We start from the raw sequence: 22,964 nt of genomic DNA on the forward strand, positions 1-22,964 counted from the left end.
TTATTCCTCGCTGATAAGCTTGGCAATATTTACAGTTAACAGTGACTAAAATAGCTTTTTATGGATTTAAAATTTTTATTCAGTCATAGTCAGAGGAACAATACAATTCGTTTCTACATCTTATGTTCTCAAAGTCTCACACTATTTACTGACAAAAGAAGTAAAATTATGCATCTTTGCACAGTATAGTTAACACCATAATCTTGAATTACAATGGAAATAAATTTTTTTCAAGTCTCTGTTCCTTTTTACCTACATTTTAGCCCAAGAAATATTTTATACTTAAGCTAAAGCCAATGACTGACTGTAGAAATATCTAGTAGGTGTTACACAAAATATATAACAGGAAAAACAAAGAGTCGTTAAGATGAAAACTTCTCCTCATGCAGATCTTGTCAGAGTAGGTCTGCCTATCACATTTATGATGGATTTACTTATAACCTCATTTGTTTTACTTTTAGCCATCTGAGGGCCTATTAGTATTAAATTTTTAAAAATGAAAAAGTGATTTTTGATGAACAATCGATATTAGTCTGCAGAGAAAGTAATATTTCAATAATTTACTTGAATTTGCAAGAAGAGCGCCAAACTTCTGCCTGATACATAATACCCACAGTTAACAAATGTCATAGTACAGATTATAAACCAATACATAATAATAATCTTTCACACAAATAAGATATAAGTAATGTCATTATGTTGAGTCATAATTAGAAAAATATGGCGTAAGAGCAAAAATAAAAGAATTAGAAACTATCAAAGCAAGTTCATATCCCCCCCCCCCCCCCTCCGCCCCTTCACCTTTCAATAGGCAATTACATTTTAAAATCAAAGGTTTACAGTCAGTCATGAATCACAGCAGTTTGACAGCCTCCAGATTATCATGGCTTTCCAAAGTTGCTAAGGCTGCATATGATATGATGTGTTATTTCTTCATTAGTTTTCATTTTATTGACAATGAATCATTCTTTGATGTCAAATGTGATTGTCTATATGACACACACACACACACACACACACACACACACACACACACACACACACACACTTAATAGGGAGCATGTCCACTGTTTTCACATGGATAACAGCAGTGAGGTGACACATAATGGCATGTAAGCAGTGAGGTCTTGGTAGGTCACTGTAGGGAGCTGGCAATACACCTGCATACCCAAGGCACTCGATTTCCATAAATTCCAGGGAGAGGGGGGGGGGGGGGCGATGAGCTCTGATGCCACGTTCAATCGCATCGCAACTGTGTTCAATCAGGTTCAGATCTGGCTAATTGAGGCGGCCAGCACATCAATTGGAACTCACCACTGTGTTCCTTGAACCATTCTGTAACACTCATGGCCCTGTGATATCACATTATCTTGATGAAAAATGCAACTGCTGTCGGTAAACATGATTGTCATGAAGGGGTACATGTGGTCTGCAACCAATGTACGATACTCCTTATCCATCATGGCCTAGCGCAAGCTCCACTGGACCCGCGAGTGTCTACTTGAATGTTGCCCAAAGCATAATGGAGCCACTGCCAGCTTGTCTCCATTCCAAGTGAAGGTGTGAAGGAGATCTTCCACTGGAAGATGACGGATTTGCACCCACACATTGGCATGATGATGATGGCATCGAGATTCAATGCTCTGCCACTGCACCAATGTACAGTGCCAATGGTCACTTGCTCTTTTCAATTGTAGTTGTTGATGTTGTGGTGTTAACATTGGCATATGCATGGGTCATTGGGTGCAGAGGCCCATCACTACGAGTGTTCAGTGCACTGTGTGTTCAGACATACTTGTACTCTGCCTAGTATTGAAGACTGAGGATTGTTTTGCTGCAGTTTACTGCCTGTTCTATTTTACCAGTCTGCTCAGCCTACAACGTCCGACATCTGTTATGAGTGGCGGTCCCTCAACCCCATGACGTTTGGATGTGGTATCACCATGTGTTGAAGGCAATCACCACAGCACTTCTCAAATACCCGACAAGTTGTGGAGTTTCCGATATGCTCATGCTGAGCCTCGGGCCATTACCATCTGCCCTCAGTCAAACTCAGACTGCGCACCTTCCCCATTCTATACACACACACACACACACACACACACACACACACACACACACGTGTGTAGCAGTCATTCCTCACAAGGTGACACTGCTATTGGACAGGTTTATATTGATAGTAGGTTGGTGACCATAATGTTCTGTGCATGTCAACCAGTAACTTGCAATATCTCTGTAACACACGGTCAAATTACATTATCATGGCAAGTCCCAACTATTTTAAAAAATTATATTATTTCTGACAAAAATCACTTACACAGAACAGACAGAATGAAAGAAGTTAACTTGATTTCTTTATCATCACAGTAATTTCTTTTGTATGGTTGATATGGATATTGTGAAAAAGCTAAAATGTTTGAAAAAATGAGACCATACTAACTGATACCCATATGAAATGAAACAGAAAATCCATTTTTAAATATCCTTATCAGGGTACAACTCCTTATTTACCTTTTAACATGAAATGCCTTAGTCTGAATGGAAATCTCTAAATAATAACAAAGACTTGCTGGAGGCCCATTATGCACACAGTAACTAAAAACCAGTCATATCTGTAAATCACTTACACATAGCAGATCTGATATTCATTTACATGGCAGTACTGGCCAGAAACCAAATTCTTGTAACAACTTCCAGACTTATATTTGTACTGTTCATTTACAGACAAACCACATTATGATTACAACAAAGTAATTTGGCACTCATAAGTGGCTGGAAGTAACTTGTCACTAAAAAAAGGAAAATAAAAAAAGCAGTCCTGCCTGAGTACAGGAGATACAACTTTACATTTAAGAGCCCTGGAGTAAATTATAATAGATACCTAGTTGGCAGACACTGAGGAATGACTGCAAATGAAAAACAAGATCATCCTGAAATTAATCATACAAGTTTTACCTAAGTGTTAATGAGGAACAGATGATGATGAAGCAGTATAAGAGGAAGAAGGTGGCGAGATAAACAGAATACCAAAGATACGATAGAAATTTTTCTTTCATATTAGGCAAAAGTGAGAATACGGAGGAACAATCAATGTCCTTGAAAGAAAAATTACTTATGTATTTCAGTTTCTTCATGGTTACTGATCTGTCAGATGACAACATTTTATTTCTCTGTCTCCTGAACCCTATTTTTCTTGAAATAATTTTAACAAAAAGGAATAATAGTCTAGTAGTGCCATGACATTTAAATAAACCATCATTGTGGAGAATTAAGAGAGCTTAAAACACTGCTCCACATAGTATATACCTTCCCTCCCCCTCCCCGCCCCCCCCCCCTCACACATGAAAGCCAAACATTAATCACATATTTCAACAAAAGCCATATGCACACAAATTGCAAATATTTTAAATAATTACAAAAGATATTTTATATATAATTTTGATGAACAAAAAAACTGTAAGCAGATAGCTTAACATTATAACGAAATATTAAGAATGAAATGAATATTAGAGTGAAGGAATAAAGAAGTTTACATTTATAGGATGCTGATGACTGTTTAACTATAAATACATATCTCATTACAATTTTTACGTTTATTACTTCAGAACCCAGATCTCCAGAAGGAAATCTATGTAACCTTGTAGTAGGGCACATTTCTGTTTTCCCGATGAACTAGTGTCTCACAAGTTTAAACTTTTTTTAGCATTGGTAGGTTCAACACCTCTGGTACTTCTATATCTTCAAGATGGATTTTTGATGGATTAAAAGGAAATCTTACTGGGAACATGAATTTTGTGTCCATCAGCAATGTGGCCTGCAAGAGCAACAAGGTTATGCAAATAGTGATGAATAAAATACACAACATGAACCAGTGTACTTCCATAGCAAAACACAGATGATGTGACTTACCGAACGAAAGTGCTGGCAGGTCGATAGACACACAAACAAACACAAACATACACATGAAATTCAAGCTTTTGCAACAAACTGTTGCCTCATCAGGAAAGAGGGAAGGAGAGGGAAAGACAAAAGGATATTGCACACACAATGTGTACGTGCGGATGGATGTGTGTGTGTGTGTGTGTGTGTGTGTGTGTGTGTGTGTGTGTGTGTGTGTGTGTGTGTGTGGCGCGCGCGCGCGAGTAGTGTATACCCCTTCTTTCTCCCTAAGGTAAGTCTTTCCGCTCCCGGGATTGGAATGACTCCTTACCCTCTCCCTTAAAACCCACATCCTTTTGTATTTCCCTCTCCTTCCCTCTTTCCTAATGAGGCAACAGTTTGTTGCGAAAGCTTGAATTTCATGTGTATGTTTGTGTGTCTATCGACCTGCCAGCACTTTTGTTCGGTAAGTCACATCATCTGTGTTTTTAGATATATTTTTCCCACGTGGAATGTTTCCCTCTATTATATATATAAACTTCTGGAGGGGAGATGGTGTATTCCTTTACCACAATGAGCAGTTATGGGTACCAGGAAATGCCCACAGCATGCAGCACCATATTGCACAACATCAGTTCACAGCTAACGTGGGTGGGTTTGGTCAGTGAGTGCTTCATTGAGCAGTACCTTTTACCATCCCACTTATTATCAGACTTTTCTGGAACAGGTTCTTCCCAGTTTGCTTGAAAATGCTACAGTAAATGTGACGCACAGCATGTGGTTCCAGCATAATGGGGTGCATGCTCATTTTGGATTGGCTATTCATAGGTGTTTGAATAAGTCATTATTGCATTAAGTGATTGGGCATGGTGGACCAGGTCACTGGATTTATTGAGTCTTGGTTTCTTTCTGTGAGAGCCATGAAATCTCTCATGTATTGTAAGCTTGTGTAGTCTGAAATGGATCTCGTCACAAGAATTTTCTTTGCAGGTGTTGCAATCAAAGAAACTCCTGGTGTGTTTGACCATGTCTGGCAATCAATGCATACTTTGATTTCATCATTGTTGAATGCTAAAATTATACTTTTATACTTGATGCTTGCCAATCAAGTGAAATAATGTGGAAACGAACTCATCAGTCGGCATGTTAATGATTTCATGAATGTATTCAGAAAGAGTTTTGCCCTGGGGGTCCTGAATAAACACAAAACATCTATGGCTTTTTGTAATACAAATATGTTATAATCACTAAATAGCACTTAACAGGAAAAACTGTACATTAACTCCTCACATTGGTGAAGAGCCTTCACACTTTTTTTAATGTATTTGTTAAATCTTCTCAAAACATACCCAGCTGAAGTTCAACTGCTTGAGTTTTAGTACTCCTATAGCTACATGTCAACTTTTGCAGCCCGTCCTTAACATATGATAATCACAATTTGTTTGCCCTGTATTTTTTACTCATTTGTTAAAATACTATGATAGTACAAACTCACTGTTAAATTATCATATCTGTGCTTGTTTGTAATGTACCACTCTACACATCACTTCTGTAGCTTGGTAAGACAGTTTATATTTCTTATGAACTACTAGTGAACGCAACTCCCACAAACATTTGTATTTATTAGGGCCATGTGGAAGGTCCAGGCAAAGCTTTGGCCTAGTTGTACACCATGGAGGTGTACGTGAATAGTCCTCAAGTATAGGTGGTAAAGGCAAGGACTCCACTTCAGACAGAAGAGATCGGATGCAAACTGCACTTGTAAGCCCTGACCTGGGCTTCCAATGTGGGAATGAACCCCTGTGCATGCCTAACCTTCAATGGAGGGACTCCGGCCTCCACCAGGAAGCTGGTCACTGGACTCATGCTAAAAGCTCCTGTTGCTAGTTGAATGCCACGATGGTGTACTGGGTCGAGTAAATGCAATGCTGAGGGCACCGGTGTACCATAAATGAGACTCCCATATTCAAGGCAGGATTGAGCAAGGTCTCTGTAGAGCTGCAGCAGCATAGATCGATCTGCATCCCAGTTGGTGTTCCTCAGGCAGCAGAAGGCATTCAGGTGCTGCCAGCACTTCCATTTCAGCTGATGAAGATGAGGAAGCCACGTCAGTCGGGCATCAAAAACCAGTCTTAAGAATCTATACGTATCCTCTACAGTGAGTGGATCATCATTAAGTTAAAAGATCTGGATGAATGGTACGACACTGACAGAAGTGCAAGACGCACGACTTCACGGCTGAAAACTGGAAACACTGGGCTACAGCCCATGACTGCACCTTGTGGATGGCTCCCTGTAGGTGCCGCTTGTAACACCAGTACTGGAGGAGGTCATCTGCATACAGAGAAGGTGAGACCAACACCCAGCAGCTGCTGCTAAGACAGTTAATAGCCACTAAAAATAGAGATACACTCAATACAGAGCCCTGCGAGATCCCATTCTCCTGGATATGGGGGAACTATGGGAGGTGCCAACTTGGACACAGAAAGTACTGAACAATAGGAAATTTAGGATAAAAATCTGAAGCGGGCCCTGGAGACCTCACTCATATAATGCGGCAAGGATATGATGTCACCAGGTCGTGTTGTAAGCTTTTCATTAATCAAAAAATTCGGCAACCAGATGTTGGTATCTGGAAAAGGCTGTTCAGATTACAGACTTGAGGGAAACAGGTTATCAGTGGAAGAGTGACCCTGGTGGAAATCGCCCTGGCATGGAGCCAGTAGGCCACGTCACTCCAGAACCTAACACAAACGCTGACTTACCATACATTCTAACAGCTTACAAAGAACGTTGGTGAGGCTGATGGGCCGATACCTATCCATATCAAGCGGGATTTTACTGGATTTGAGCACTGGAATGATGGTGCTCTCCCATCATTGCGATGGAAAGATGCTATCGCACCAGATCTGGTTGAAGATGACAAGGAGATGTAGCTTGTAGTCAGACAAGAGATGTTTGATCATGTGACTGCAGATCTGATCTCGCCCAGGAACTGTGTCAGGGCAACGTGCAAGGACGCAGAGGAGCTCCGACTTTGTAAATGGAGCATTATAAGGTTCATGGTGACATTGAGTGAACGAGAGGGCTTTCCTTTCCATATGCTGTTTGAGGGTGCAAAATGCTGGGGGATAATTCTCCGACATGGAGGTTGGGGGATAATTCTCCGACATGGAGGTTGGGGCATAATGCTCAGCAAAGTGCTCGGAAATTGCGTTTGTGTCAGTAGGTAACATGCCATTGATGTTAATGCCAGTAACACCTGTCATGGTCTGGTACCCACAAACACATCTGATCTTCATTCAGATTTGGGAAGGTGATATATGGCACCGAACGGTCGAGACACACCTCTCCCAACACGCCTGTTTTCATCTTTTTATAAGGTGGCAAACGTGGGCACGGAGCTGTTTTAAAAGCTATTAGGTGCTCTAGGGAAGGGTGCTGCTTATGTCGCTGTACAGCTCGCCGACACTCTTTAATGGCCTCAGCAATTTCTGATGACCACCAAGGTATTGACTTTCACTGGGGGGAACCCTAAAGAACAAGGGATTGTTTTTTTCACCACAGGAATGATCATTATAGTGACCTGCTCAACTACCATTGATGGCACCTGTGGGGGAAATTCAGTGGTGACAGCAGAAGTGAAAGCTTCCCAGTCTGCCTTGTTTAAAGCCCATCTTGTTGGACATCCAGGAAGATGGGAAAGTGGTCACTACCACACAAGTTGTCGTGGGTTCTCCAGTGGACAGGTAGGACAAGTCCTGGGCTGCAGAAGGATAAATCAATGGTCGAATAAGTGCCATGAGCCACACAGAAATGTGTGGTGGCCCCAGTATTTAAGAGGCAGAGGTCGAGTTGAAACAGGAAAGTTTCGACATCTCTACCTCGGCCAGTAAGCACAGTGCCACCCCACTAGGGGATATGGCCATTAAAATCTCCCAAAAGTAGGAAAGGTTTAGGAAGTTGATGAATCAGTGCAGCCAATGTGTTCAGGGGTATTGCACCATCTGGAAGAAGATATATGTTGCAGACAGTTATTTCCTGTGTAGTTCTTTTCCTGACAGCCACGGCTTCAAGAAGGGTTTGAAGGGGCTCAGTTTCACTGCATATTGAGTTCAGGACATAGACACAAACTCTACCTGACACACTATAATAGGCACTACTGTTCTTGTAATATCCTGTATAGCCATGGAGAGCAGGGGCTCACATTGCCGGGAACCAAGGTTCCTGGAGGGCAGTGCAGAAAGCAGGTGTAAAGCTTAACAGTTGCCGTAGCTCAGCCAGGTGGTGGAAAAAACCACAGCAATTCCACTGGAGGATGACGATATCGTGAGGTTGGAAAGGCATGAAGCATGCAATGAGGCAGGTTACGCCTCAGGGTCACCTGCTGCCACCGATTGAGTATTTGTATCCATTCCTATTGTGGATGACGTGTCAGTGAGATCCAGGTCCTTAAGGGATAGCGAGATATCCACCTCAACTGCAGGTGCATAATTGGTCTCCGGAGGGTCCTTTTTCTTAGCAAACTCCTTTGTTTGCTTGCCCTCTTGCTTCTCTTTATGGGCTGGCTGGGAGTACTTCTCTGAAGTAGTTTCAGGCACAGAGGAAGACCGAGAAGCCCTTCGTCCAGCAGCTTTTGGCTCCTTTAGCCACTGGTGTGTGTCCCCCCTGTGTCATTAGTAGAGACCTTGGGAGAGAGGGTACCAAAGGACCCCTTCTGCATGAGAGGAGCTGGAGGAGGCTGTTGCTTCTCTGGCTGGAGAGAGGGGACTGATGTCCCCTGCATTTGGGGGGCCTTGCTCCCGAAGTAGGTACTATGGGAGGAACGAAAGGAGATTTTCCCCCTACCACCAATTGGGCGGATGTATTCTGGTGGCCTGGAGGGCCCCCTGTTCGTGGCGCACAGAGTGTGGTATGGCTGGTACTTGTGTGGCAATTGTAATGTAGCAGCAGCACATGTGGAGATCAACCAAATGGGGTGTTATCGATCAAATTTACGTTTAGCCTCTTAGTAAGTCAACTGGTCCAAGGTCTTGTATTTCATGATTTTTAGCTCCTTTTGGAGTACTGTGCAGTCTGGTGAGCAGGGGGAGTGCTGCTCTCCACAGTTGATACACGTGGTAGGGAGTGTCTGGATGCAGTGGATGTCTGCAGTCTTGTCATGTGGCGGTGGAAATGCAGTGCCTGAATTTCCAGCATTAAAGCACTGCATAGGGGGAGGGATGTATGGTTTATCATCACAGTGGTAAACCATCACCTTGACCTTTTCAGGCAATGAATCACCCTCAAAGGCCAAGATGAAGGCACCAGTAGCAACCCTGTTGTCTTTGGGTCCCCTGTAAACGCACTAGATGAAATGAACACCCCGCCAATCTAGAGTGCCACGTAGCTCATCATCAGACTGCAAGAGTAGATCGGAATGGAAAATAATCTGCTGGACCATGTTGAGGCTTTCACGGGGAGTGATGGAAACAGGAATATCATGCAGCTGGTCACAAGCGAGTAACGCCCAGGATTGGGCTGGGGTGCTGTCTGAATCAAGACTGCTACACTGCTCATCTTGCACAGTGCTGTCACTTCACCCGGCTTATCCTCAAGATGTTCAACAAAAAATTGAAGCTTCATAGGTAGAAAGGAGTCCCCGTCTATTCTGCTACAGACTAAATACCGAGGCGAATATGGCTCTCTTCTTTCTGTAGCCCACTGTTCCTCGCATGGTGTAGTGAGGGAGGGAAACAATTTAGTGTCATATCTGTCAGTATTCTACTTGATCTTGCCCTTCGCAGAGATTGCTGGTGGCATATGGTCACCAGCCTGAGATGGCTTAGTCAACTTCATTGCAGGTCATCTGCCCTGATGCCACCCTCTCCGATCAGGGGCTCTCCCCACAGGTGACACCCAGCCACAGCAAAGGCCACCTGGCATGATGACCATTGCTAGGAGTCCTGATGCTGCAGGAAGACAGGCATCTACTTCTTGGCATACATGGGGCGTTTACAGTTCAGGCATCAGCAGTGCAATCCCTGTGTTGTCAGGGGGCTACTACCAAATGGGTACATGACAGCCCCACTACAATGGAGTGGCTACCATGCTGGATAGTGGGTGCAGAGAAATACAATACTGTCATGGGGGCGAATGAGGACAGGAGACAACAGAAGCAAGTGACATACCCTGTAAAGTGTCCTCGCGCAAATAGTTGAGTTGCAGGTGGATATGCAAAGCCATGACAAGAGGTTCAGGAGATCGAATCTAAGGGCACTATGGACAGCTCTTGCACCATGTAAGGTGTCCTTCCCCATATGGCCTGCACTTCTGTAGAATTTGCAAAGTGGCAGGTCAAATCATAAAATGGGACCTGAACTTAAAGCGCCAAAAAGTGCGAGATTCCTTTTAGTCACCTATTACAACAGGCAGGGATACCTCAGTCCTATTCTAACCCCCGGACCCGCAGGGGGATCTCTGAACAGTCAAAGGGACTGTGTCTGTGATACAATATCCACAGTCAACATCTATCTTTAGGAGTTCTGGGAACCGGGGTGATGCAAAATGTTTTTTGATGTTTGTATAATCAGAACCAGCCAAGACCAAACCTTGTTAAGACAAGTCTGTGCATTTCATCTGTGGGGTGGAGCAACTCATTGTGAGCTACATATAGTATTGTCAGGAACCAGATTGAAGCATTGTTATGCTACTAAATGTCTAGGTTCAAATCAGGTGAATCTGGTGGTAAAGACATCAACGTGAGGTAACTGTATTGCCTCCTAGATCACTACAGGATGTTTCCAGGCATGAGACATGGAAAGTTATGTTGGAAGATGCCATCACTGGCAGAAAGAAATCAAGCATGAAGGAATGTAAATGGTCTACAACAGTGTCCATATACTCCATAGCTTTAATGTGTCTTTGATTATTACTATACTTCCCACGAAAAACAAGGTGAATGTCCAAAAGAGAATAAAACTACTCCAATTGGCCTGCATCCTGGCCTGTATATCCAGACACAATTACTGATCTTGTGTAACAAGAAATGTGAGCCATCTAACTAAGCAAGACATTTACATTGATTCATGGCTTAATCTCTCTGATTCTGTGGCCACTGCAATCACAACTGGCAGTGTCATTGGGTCAACATGTGAACACACAAGGGTTGTCTGTTGTGGGGGCTTATTTTCAATAATGTGCACAAAACTATGCATCCCTTACCACTTCTGCCTGTTCAGCACTGTGTCGTCAGATCTACCACTGAGCACTCCCTGTCTGCCTTTACAGAGCTGGCAAGTCTGACCTCCACATTCTATGATCAGCCATGGAGATTCAGCATCTTGTCACCTACCAGTGCTTTCGCCATCCTTCAACCACCACTTTCTGTAGGTGCTCATAACAGTTGCATGTTATAGGTGACCTTGGGGTGGGCAGTTGGCTGTGATGTCAGTATGGGAGACAGTGGGGAGTTCATGGCTGGTGAAGGACGAGGGAAAAATTAATGTTTTATTCTGTACTGTTACATTATCACTGTGTCTATACTGGGAGATGGCCTTGCCCCATTCTATGGGTGTCAGCAATGCATGAAAGTGAAGAGTAATCTTGCAGAGGTAGCCAATCCTGCAAATGAGTTACTGCACCCAGGCAGCCTCTGCATGTGGCGCAGAGGCATGTCCACTGCGGTGGTGAGAAACAGCTGCTGTGCATAGGTTGCAATTTGTTGCCTCGTTGCCATCATGACAGGAGTTGGGCTGCTGCTGGAGTGAGCCAGGAAGGTCTGCTGTACTGTGGTACTAAATCTGAAGCACAGACTCCATGTCATCTCCTTGTCTGCTATAGCCCTGTGCCCTTGTGGAACTGCTGCTTGAGAAAAACTGCTACAAAATTGATGACACTAATGGGGGAAAATAATTGCAACACCAAAAAATAATTGTATACTCTATAACTATTCATTTTCACTTTGTTACCTATCATGTTTGGTTGGTTACTTTGTTTGAAGGCAGGAGAAGGGACCAAACTATGAGGTCATCAGTCCCTTGTTCCTAACAACATAATGCCACAAGTGTGAGAATAAAACGGACGAAACATATAACACAAAACGGAAAGAAAGGAAAAGCCACAAGAATGAAGGGAAGGCAATGAACACTAAAAGGAAGAAAAGAGGACAAGGGAACAACACGGACGCTAGAAACAGAAGAGAGTAAAACATGAAAGCAGATTACAGTGGCTAGCCAACCACGAGAAAAAAAGGGAAAGCCAGTCACTCTGCAACACATTAAAACCTCCACCCTAAAAGCACTAGGGTGGAGGACACAAAGGGTCAAAGGACATGTACTAAAACCTAGATAGAAGTATAAAACCCACTCTCACGGATAAAACATAAAACTAAAGCTGCTGTGGAGGCATTGTTGACCAACACCAAAGTCAGGGTGCTGGGAAAGTTAAAAGTCTGCTGCAGAGTGGCTAAAAGTGGGCAGTCCAGCAAGAGGTGGACAACTGTCATTTAGGGGGCCACAGTGACACTGAGGTGGGTCCTCGCAATGGAGTAACCATGCGTTAGCCACATATGGCCAATGTGGAGCTGGCAGAGGACAACTGATTCCCTGCGAGAGGCCTGAGTGGAAGACATCCACACATCCGTAGTGTCCTTAATGACATGCAGTTTGTTGTGCATGCTGTTATCCATTCTGTCTCCCAAAGCCGGAAAACCGTGTGGTGTAGGACAGAACGCAGGTCAGCTTTGGAGATGCCTACCTCCAGAAGCGGTTTCTGCATTGCCTGTTTGGCCAGCCTGACAGCAAGTTCGTTGCCGGGGATTCTGACGTATCCTGGCGTCCACACTAAGACCACGGAATGGCGGGACTGTTCCAGAGGATAGATAGACTCCTGAATGGACGCTACCAGAGGGTGGCAAGGGTAGCACTGGTCAATAGCTTGTAGCCTGCTCAATGTGTCAGTTCACAGGAGAAATGACTCGCCACGGCATGAGTGGATGTACTCAAGAGCACGAGATATGGCCATCAGCTCTGAAGTGAAAACACTGCAGTCAACTGGCAAGGAGTGCTGCTCAGCTTGTCCTCCATGAACATATGCGAAGCCTACATGACCATCAGCCATTGAGCCATCGGTGTAAACCGCTTCAGAACCCCGGGACACGTCAAGAATCGAGAGGAAAGTGACAGTGGAGAGCGGCAAGGTTAACGGAGTCCTTAGGGCCTTGCAAAAGGTCCAGACGAAGCTGCAGCCAAGGTGTACACCATGGAGGCGTACGTGAATGGGCCGTAACTAGAGCTGGTAAAGGGAAGGACTCCAGTTTGGAGAGAAGGGACCGCACGCAAACCACAATCATTAGCCCTGATCTGGGCCGCCGATGCGGGAGATGGACTGCCGCGGGCAGGAAAAGGAGATGGTAATTCGGATGCTCAGGGTAACTATGAGCAGTTGCGCACGTCCGATCTACAGTGGAGGGCACCAGCCTCCACCAGGACACTGGTCACTGGACTCGTACCAAAAGCTCGTGTCGCTAATAAAATCCCACAGTGGTGCACAGGGTGAGTAAATGCAATGTTGAAGGCACTGCTTAACCACAAACCACACTCCCATAGTCAATTCAGGTTTGGACAAGGGCTCTGTAGAGCTGCAGCAGTGTAGAGCGATCTGCACCCAAATTGATGTTGCTCAGGCAATGGAGGGCATTGAGATGCTGCCAGCACTTCTGCTTAAAGCTGACAAAGATGAGAGAGCCAAGTCAATCAAGCGTTGAAAAAAGTCCTAGGAATTGATATGTGTCTACTACAGTGAGTGGATCATCATTAAGGTAAAGTGCGGGTTCAGGATGAACAGTACGACGCCGACAGAAATGCATGACACACGACTTTGTTGCTGAAAACTGGAAGCCATGGGCTAGAGCCCATGACTGCGCCTTGTGGATGGCTCCCTGTATGCGCCGCTCGGCAACAACAGTACTTTTGCAGCAGTACGAAATGCAGAAGTCGTCTGCAAACAGAAAAGGTGAGACAGAGGGCCCGACAGCTGCTGCTACACCATAAATCGCCACTAAAAATAGAGAGACACTCAATACAGAGCCCTGAGGGACTCCATTCTCCTGGATATGGATGGAACTATTGAGAGTCACCAACTTGGACATGGAAAGTACGGAGCGACAGGAAGTTTTGGATAAAAATCAGGAGTGGTCCATGGAGACCCCACTCATACAATGTGGCAAGGATATGATATCGCCAAGTCGTGTCTTATGCTTTATGTAAGTCAAAAAAGACGGCAATCAGGTGTTGCTGTCTAGAAAAGGCCGTTCAGATGGCAGAATCTATGGACACAAGATTATCAGTGGTAGAGCGACCCTGGCGAAAGCCGCCCTGACATGGAGCCAGCAAGCCATGTGACTCGAGGACCCAGCCCAAACGCCGACATACCAGACATGCCAGCAGCTTACAAACAACGTTGGTGAGGCTGATGGGCCGATAGCTATCCACATCAAGCGGGATTTTACCGGTTTTGAGTACCGGAATGATGGTGCTCTTCCGCCATTGCAATGGAAAGATGCCATAGCACCAGAGCTGGTTGAAGATAACGAGAAGATGTCACTTTTAGTCAGGTCAGAGATGTTTAATTATCTGGCTGTGGATGTGATCAGGCCCAGGAGCTGTGTCAGGGCAATGCACAAGGGCACTGAGGCGCTCCCACTCTGTAAATGGGCCATTATAGGATTCACTGCAGCATGTAGTGAATGAGAGGACATTCTCTTCCAGCCGCTGTTTAAGTGTGCGAAAGGCTGCAGGGTAATTCTCCGATGCAAAGCGCAGGGCAAAGTGCAGGGCAAAGCGCTCAGCAACTGCCTTTGCGTCGGTACATAACTCACCATTTATGGTAACACCAGGGACAGCTGTTGGGGCCTGGTACCTGAAAAGACGTTTGATCTTTGCCCAGACTTGCGAAGGTGCCATGTGGCACCCAGTGGTGGAGACTTATCTCTCCCAACACTCCTTCTTCCGTTGTTTGATAAGGTAGTGAACACGGGCACGGAGCCGTTTAAAAGGTATGAGGTGCTCCAGGGAAGGGTGCCGCTTATGCTGCTGTAGAACTCGCTGACACTCCTAAATTGCTTCAGCGACTTCCGGTGACCACCAAGCGACTGCCTTATGCCTCAGGCTGCCTGAAGCGCGAGGGATCGCGTTTTCTGCCGCAGAAACAATTGTGCTAGTCACCTGCTCAACCATCACATCGATGTTACCATGTGGGGGAGCTTCAGTGGTGACGGCAGAACTGAAAGTTCCCCAGTCCATCTTTTTCAAAGCCCATCTGGGCAGGCGTCCTTGTGCCTGACGCTGGGGCAGTGACAGGAAGATGGGGAAGTGGTCACTATCACACAGGTAGTCAGGTGCTATTCAGTGGATAGATAGGAGAAGTCCTGTGGTGCAAATTGATAAATCAATGGCTGAGTAACTACCATGAGCCACACTGAAATGTGTGGCGGCCCCATTATTTAAGAGGCAGATGTCGAATACGACAGTAAAGTTTCGATATCTCTGCCTCAGCCAGTAAGCATGGTACCACCCCGCAAGGGGTTATGGACATTAAAATCTCCCAGAAGTAGGAAAGGTTTAGGGAGTTGATCAATTAGTGCAGCTAATACATTCAGGGGCACTGCACCATCCAGAGGAAGATATACATTGCAGACAGTTATTTCCTGCGTCGTCGTCATTCTGACAACCACAGCTTCAAGAGGGGTTTGAAGGGGCACATGTTCACTACAGACTGAGTTTAGGACATAAACACAAACTCCACCTGACACACTATTATCGTAGTTATGGTTCCTGTAATATCCCTTATAGCCGCAGAGGGCTGGGGTTCGCATTGCTGGGAACCAGGTTTCGTGGATGGTAATGCAGATAGCAGGTGTAAAGCTTAACAGTTGCCGTAGCTCAGCCAGGCAGTGGAAAAACAAACCGTAGTTCGACTTGAGGATGACATCATGGGACTGGGAAGACATGGAACATTCAATGAGGCAGTTTAAGCCTCAGAGTCACCTGCTGCCTCCGATTTATTGCCTGAGGAGTCTATATCCATTGTGTCTGAGGGTCTGGTGAGATCTAGGTCCTCAGTAGACGCCAGAATCTCCACCTCATCGTCAGACGCAGAGCTTGTAGGTAGCAGTGGTGTGGGTGCCACTGCAATTTCCTTCCTCTTAGGGGTTTTCTTTTTGGATTTCTCTCGCTGCTCCTTGTGTTTCCTGGCTGGGAGGACTTCATTGGCTCAGTCTCCGGGACTGATGATGAGCGTGAAGCCCTACGACCAGCTGCTTTTGGGCCCTTCAGCCACTGGCAGGCATCATCTTTCCCACTAGAAGAAACCTGGGAAGGGACTGATCCAAGGGACCCCTTCCTAGCCAGAGAAGCTGAAGAAGACTTATGCTTCTCTGGCTTAGAAGTGGGGACGTACGTTCCCGATGGTTGGTGGAGTGTTGCTCCCAAAGTAGGTGGTGCAGGAGCAACAGGGAGGGAAATGCCCTCACCACCAAGGGGGCAGGTGTAGTCTTCTGGCTCTGAGAGGTGACTGGGGTTGGAGGAGCTGATGGTGCCAGAACTGTTGTAGCAGTGGTGTAAGATGATTTCATACACGCAGCATGCAAGCGTTCAAATTTTCTCTTAGCCTCAGTGTAGGTCAGTCTGTCCAGGGTCTTGTACTCCATGATTTTCCTTTTTTTCTGGAGAATCCTGCAGTCAGGCGAGCAAGGCGAATGGTGCTCTCCACAGTTGACACAGATGGGAGATGGGGCACATGGAGTATTGGGATGTAATGGGCGTCTGCAATCTCAGCACGTGATGCTGGAAATACAGCGGGAAGACATATGGCTGAACTTCCAGCACTTAAAGCACCAAATCAGCGGAGTGATATAGGGCTTTACATCACACCATTAGACCATCACCTTGACCTTCTTGGGCATGGTATCACCGTCAAAGGCCAAGATGAAGGCACCGGTGGCAACCTGATTATCCTTCGGACCCCAGTGGACACGCCGGACGAAATGTACACCTCGCCACTCTAAATTGGCCCGCAGCTCATCGTCGGACTGCACAAGAAGGTCTCTGTGATATGATACCCTGGACCATATGTAAGCTCTTGTGGGGCATGATGGTTGCAGAAACATCCCCCAGCTTGTCACAAGCAAGTAACTCCCGTGACTGGGCAGAGGATGCGGTTTTGATCAAGGCTGATCCAGATCTCATTTTGGACAAGCCCTCCACCTCCACGAACTTGTCCTCTAAATGCTCAACAAAAAACTGAGGATTCATCGTCATGAAAGATTCCCCATCAGCTCTCGAACATTCAAGGTACTGGGGTGAATAAGATCCGTCGCCATCCTTAGCCTGACGTTCCTCCCATGGTAGGGCCGGGGAGGATAACGATTCTTATTCATAATTCTGTGCGTTGAATTGAGCTTGTGATCGCTTAGAGGCTGCTAGTGTTTCACCACCAGCAAGAGATGATGGACTACTCTTCATCGCTTGTCATTCACCCTGATGCCACCAACTCCGACCAGGGACCCTCCCCACGGGCGCCACCCAGCTGCAGTAAAGGCCACCTGGCAGGATGACCATTGCTGGGAGACCCGATGCCCCAGGAGGATGGGCATCTACCACATGGCATATATGGGAAGTTAATGGCACAGGCATCAACAGAGCAGTCCCTGTGTGGTCAGGGGCTACAACCAACAGGGTACATGGCAGCCCCACCATAACGGACTGGCTACCGTGCTGGATTTCAGGTGCCAAGAAGTCAACGCAGACATTGACACTGCGTAGTGCATGGTGGAACACGCACCTAGGAAGGTGTCCTCACCCAAGAGATGGAGAATGGGCAGGACTGCAATGCGACGACAAGAAAGTGGGCTGAAGATCTCAATGCATGATGGACACGATGTACCTTGTAAGACACCCTTCACCAATTGGCTCGCTCTTTGGGAAAATTTTTGAGAATGGAGGTCAAACCGTACAGGGGACCATCACATAAAGGCGGAAATGTGTGAAACTCTTTTTAGTCACTTCGTATGCCAGGCAGGAATACCTCAGACCTATTCTAACCCCCATACCTGAAAGGGGGGGGGGGGTATACATGTTTGTTATCTTGATATGGGTCTTATATTTTGGGAAATACCATTTTGACTATCTGCATAATTTGAAAATGTATCCCAAGCCAAAACTTGTCAATGAGTAAATGAAAGTGAAATTTTCAACCTTGTCTGTTTTTCCATTGTATTGAATATTTGCTTCATTGTTCTGTCCCAGCTCATATTTATGTACATATTGACCTTGCATATTCTGTTGGCATAATCCGCTATGGCTTGTCAATGCCTCCTTGTAACAGTACTCAATCATTCCTGAAAGAACATTGCACAGCTCTGCTTCTTGTACCTCTTGAGAAGCCCCTAGTTTATCTGCTCAAACATTTATGATTTCTTAGTGCCTCTGTATATCCCACAGTAGTTTTCAGTTCTTCCACTTGATGTAATTTTGACACCAACAACAACTGAACATTGGACTAATCACCAATACCTGCTGACATCATTGGGTCCTCAACAAATACCACCACGTCCTCAGATGACCTTCCAGGAAAAGGGGGGGGCATGCAGCAGCTGAACTATTACTTGGTCTGGTGCCTGGAGCAATGCCATTTCCTCATCCCTAACTGCAGTTTGCCCCAATTACTGTTTTATCTGCTGACAACTGTACTAACTTTTCTTTCAAAAAATGAACTGCCTTAAGCTCCAAACTGCACCATGCGTGACTGCCATTGCAACACCTTTACTCCTCACCCACACACAATACACAAAGGCAAAGTATAAATATGCAACAGTTCACAACCTGAAAAAATAAATAAATTACAAACTACACCTTATCATTAACACTACACTCCATATACAGCCTTGCAACATGGCCATATTGTCGGACGTAAAGCAAGTTACATATATTCACTCAGCCCACACTGCAGAATTCCCGAGCAGATTACTTTGTGAATATCTAACATGCTCCATACACTGAGCCTTACCATTGTCCTGAAACTCAGACACATTATCCAGTTGCTCTGACCCAAAACAAGTAACTTCAAGTTATTGTGATAGTTACTGCTAGATCCCATGTCTGTCACACACAACAAAGATAACCAATAGTTCTCTCATTCCCCCTACTGTGCTGACACTGTAGGCAGTGGTCCAGACATCGTGCTGCTAGGACAATGCACCATCTGGTGCCTATTGGAGACGCCACCAATTCTGGTGCCAATTATAGCCAAGCTTGAGATGGAGGGGCTACTACAATGTAAGGATGGCAGACAGCAAATGGTTGAGGCAAGGTAGCAGGCTGGTGAAGGTTCAGAAAGAGGTGGCTGCCAAAATTAATACTTTATTTCGCACTATTACGTTAGCACTGCATCAGTGCAAGGAGGCGACCATGCCCTCACTTCATGGGAAGAGGGCAGGTGGGCAGCAGGATGACAGCAAGCAATTGGCCAGCTGGCTGCAACCCACTCACACACAGCTATGCTGACACCTGCAGTTGGTGCTTGGCATATGACTGTCACAAGAGCCACAAACAACAGGTGTCAGTGGTGAATGAAGGCGAACAGGAATCTTGCAGAGGTAGCCAATGAGTGACCATGCCCAAGTGGCTGCTGCTTGCAGGAACCAATTGCTCCCGGGACAAGAGTCCAGCTGCTGCCCATTGTACAACAATCTGTGCAACTACAGTGACATTATTTTTCTGCCGTGGAATATGCCTCTCCATTGTGAAAGAGCAATAGATACAGGGCACAATGAAACCTTTAGGCTGACTCAATGCAATAAATTTTATTACCCAGCTGGAATAGTGCCATCCTTTCTACACAAAAAGGGGTAAAGGGGTGGGGTAGATGGGGGTAGGGCGAGAGAAAGGGGGAGGGGGAGGGGGAGGGCGAGGGCGAGAGAAAGGGGGATGGGGAGGGTGAGGGTGAGGGCGAGAGAAAGGGGGAAGGGGAGGGTGAGGGCGAGAGAAAGAGGGAGGGGGAGGGCGAGAGAAAGGGGGAGGGGGAGAGGAAGGGGGAGAGTTGGGCAGATCATGTAACCATTGTGGGGGCATACCCCTCCTACTCAATAGCTGAAGTACAGGACTAGTTTCTTATGATCTTCCAAGATTCCTGCTGCAACACCTGTGAAGGCAACTTTTTAACTATAGAAGGAGAAACCACTCCGGACCACAGGAGGGCTGCCACTGAAGAGGAGACAGACTTCAAGAATAGAGTCCTCAGTGTTACTCAGCAGCAGTTTTTGGTTACATGGATATGCATTTTCAGACTGCTTTTATTTTGCTGATTGCTTTGTTTAATGGTAAATATTTTTTCTTCCCGAAGGCTTATTCTTCCCCTCCCTGCTCCTGTAGAATTCTTACCCATACATATCTATAGGTACTAAGGTGCTGCAAAACTTTTTTTTGTCTTTTGGTAACGATAAACTAGCACTGCAATTTAACAGCTATGGTACTGCAGACACTGTTAGACACCATATCATTCTTTCTAAATGTTGAATATTTATTAGGTACTTACCATCTGCAAAGGGTAAACAGTTAGATGGGATTGAATATGGATATATGGCATTCACAACTAAGTATATTATAAACAAAAAATAGTCTAAACCCACATAGCTAACAAAATTTCAGCTGTCATCCTTAGGGAATTGATTGGATGTCATATCATTCAACCATCTTGCTGATCAGTGATATCACGCACAAAATACTAGATAGTGAGTAATAGTATAGGTCAGGGAGAAACTGTGGGAGATGTCACTGTCAAAACTATCGAGGTGGTCAGTCAGGAATTGGAACACTACTCTCAAAGAGCTCTCCAGGACTAATTAATTTTTCCATTGTACTACAAAAACATCATACTGCTGAGAGGAATTAAAATGAAGAAGGCTAATTGTGGTACCTTTGTCAGTGTAGAAAATGCAACACATTACATGGTTTATAGACGTCTAACAATTTCTCTAAAAGGTTCAGTAGCTATGAAACATTGCAAGAGCAGCAATTTGCTCTCATTTCTCCATACCTGTTTCTGAGGTTCACTTCTTTCCAGGAGCTTGGCCTGTATTCTACGAATAAAGCTGACAGGAACACATTCTTCAGATTCATCAATGGTTGTATACAGATTGAGTATTTTGATTATCTGAAAAACATGTGTAGCAGTTAGAACCATAGAAAAAAATGCAGTAATAACTACAGAAGAAATATTCATTTCAATTAATGGCTGTACTACTACTACTACTACTACATTTGCAATGATTATGTATGAGACAGACAAAACTGTTCCTCAAAGAAGAATTTCAGAAGGAAGAACTAATTGTACCTACAAATAGTACATAATTCAGAGACAACAGCTGATACTCATTAAGTCTTCAAGTGCATAAAATTCAGATTATATTCTGTCTGGAAGTATCATGTCATCATATCTGACATAACAAATGCCAACAGATTTGTGTTCTGACACTGACAATGGCAGATATCGTTAGCCATGAAAGCCCCATGCCTTTGTCGCAGGAGGAGACAATTCCATTTACTACTATAGATGGATGCCTGCAGTGTTGTGTATGCCACGAAGTATTTAATTTTGCCAATATGCATACCATACAACATGACTGTACGAAGACATCCTGAAAAGCAGTGCCTCTGAATTTTCTACATGAAAACTCTAAGATTCTTAAATAAAACAAATATTCTTAGCAGTCTGTATCTCTATTCTCAGTATAGTCATCCTGGTAACACATTTCTCCCCGAGACGACAATTTCTTGGTACAGGCATTGCAGAATATTTGACCTGGTTGATGGACTCAGAACCTCACCTCGGCTTGTACCTCTTTTTCATTGTCAAAGTAACATATTTGAAGGTGTTCTTTAAGTTTTGGAAAAATGAAAACTTGATTGTGCCAAGTTGGAATTGTATGGAGGATGATGATGACAGTGAACCAAAGGTGGACGATTGTTGCAGATGTCACAATGCTAATTTGTGATGTACCTTTGTCATACTAAAGGAGCAGCATGTGTGGACAAACTCTTCTAACCCAGAATCTGATTTTAGCATGCTGTTTCTAATCCACTGACATAATTACATTACTCACCACCATGTTACATGCTACAATTCAGAGACCTCTCATGGCAGAGGGCTGCAAATGTATAGAAATGAAGAATAAATATGTAGAATGTTAATAACATGTGCTTTATTTAAAATGCATTAAGAATTTATGTATAAAAACTTGGAGGCATAACTTTTCAGCACACCCATGTACATGCTCCCACGCAGGGCATTAGGAGCAGATAGAGGGCAAAATACTCAGAGATCTAACAGACTTAAAAGCAAAATATCAAGAGGGTTACATCTGAAAAAAAAGTTTATTGTAGCAATAAGTCTGGTAGCAAATGCATAATATTTGTCTCCAAAGGAGTTGCAGAGAATTTAAGGAGTTTCCCTTCCCAACAAATTGCAACTCGCTGGAACTTGGACATGGCAACCACGGCAGGAGAAGGATATGGATGCAAAGTATGAGGACATATCTAACCACACCACAGTTAGCTTGATTGGTAACTTCTTGTTAATTACTTTCACATTTGTGAGCAAGCTTTTCCTTTTGCCAAAGTGATAGGGAAAGAAGTGTAATATCTGAAAGATTTAAAATGTTTATCAGAGCTAGCATTCCTGGCAGACATGAAAATACATCTGAACAATTTAAAATGTTACTGCAGTGGATGGAAAATTAAATGGTTGACGTGCAAAACAAAATCTGAGTGTTCTTGGAAAACCTATGTTTGTGACACAAATGAGACAATGTAATTTAACATTTTTGGGTCACCTGGCTTCTTTAAGATTACTAGTTTTACTGATTACCAAGTCAAGATAAACCAGTTAAGCATGTCTTTAAAAAGGGACTGCAGGAGCTCAATATTTTGGAAATGGAAATTAAATTATTCAACAATCCTTTTCTGGTTTCATTCCATGGTCTGTCACCATTACCAAAGTTAAAATATGTGAATCTAGTATTTCTAACTTCAATGAAAGAAAGATACCAC

The 22,964-nt window shown here is 44.5% G+C and overlaps 1 protein-coding gene across 1 annotated transcript in view; it reads right to left on the reverse strand.

Annotated features, from left to right (window-relative positions):
* Positions 1 to 3,688: 3,688 nt before the first annotated feature.
* LOC126471257 (unconventional myosin-Va-like) overlaps positions 3,689 to 22,964 on the reverse strand; it is a 109,248-nt gene continuing 89,972 nt past the window's right edge. Inside the window, exon 10 of the mRNA XM_050099376.1 lies at positions 3,689 to 3,814. Within this exon, the coding sequence (XP_049955333.1) occupies positions 3,689 to 3,814 (126 nt within the window). The remainder of the gene's footprint in view (positions 3,815 to 22,964) is intronic.

This window comes from Schistocerca serialis, chromosome 3 (assembly GCF_023864345.2).
Source record: "Schistocerca serialis cubense isolate TAMUIC-IGC-003099 chromosome 3, iqSchSeri2.2, whole genome shotgun sequence".
Classification (NCBI taxonomy): domain Eukaryota; kingdom Metazoa; phylum Arthropoda; class Insecta; order Orthoptera; family Acrididae; genus Schistocerca; species Schistocerca serialis.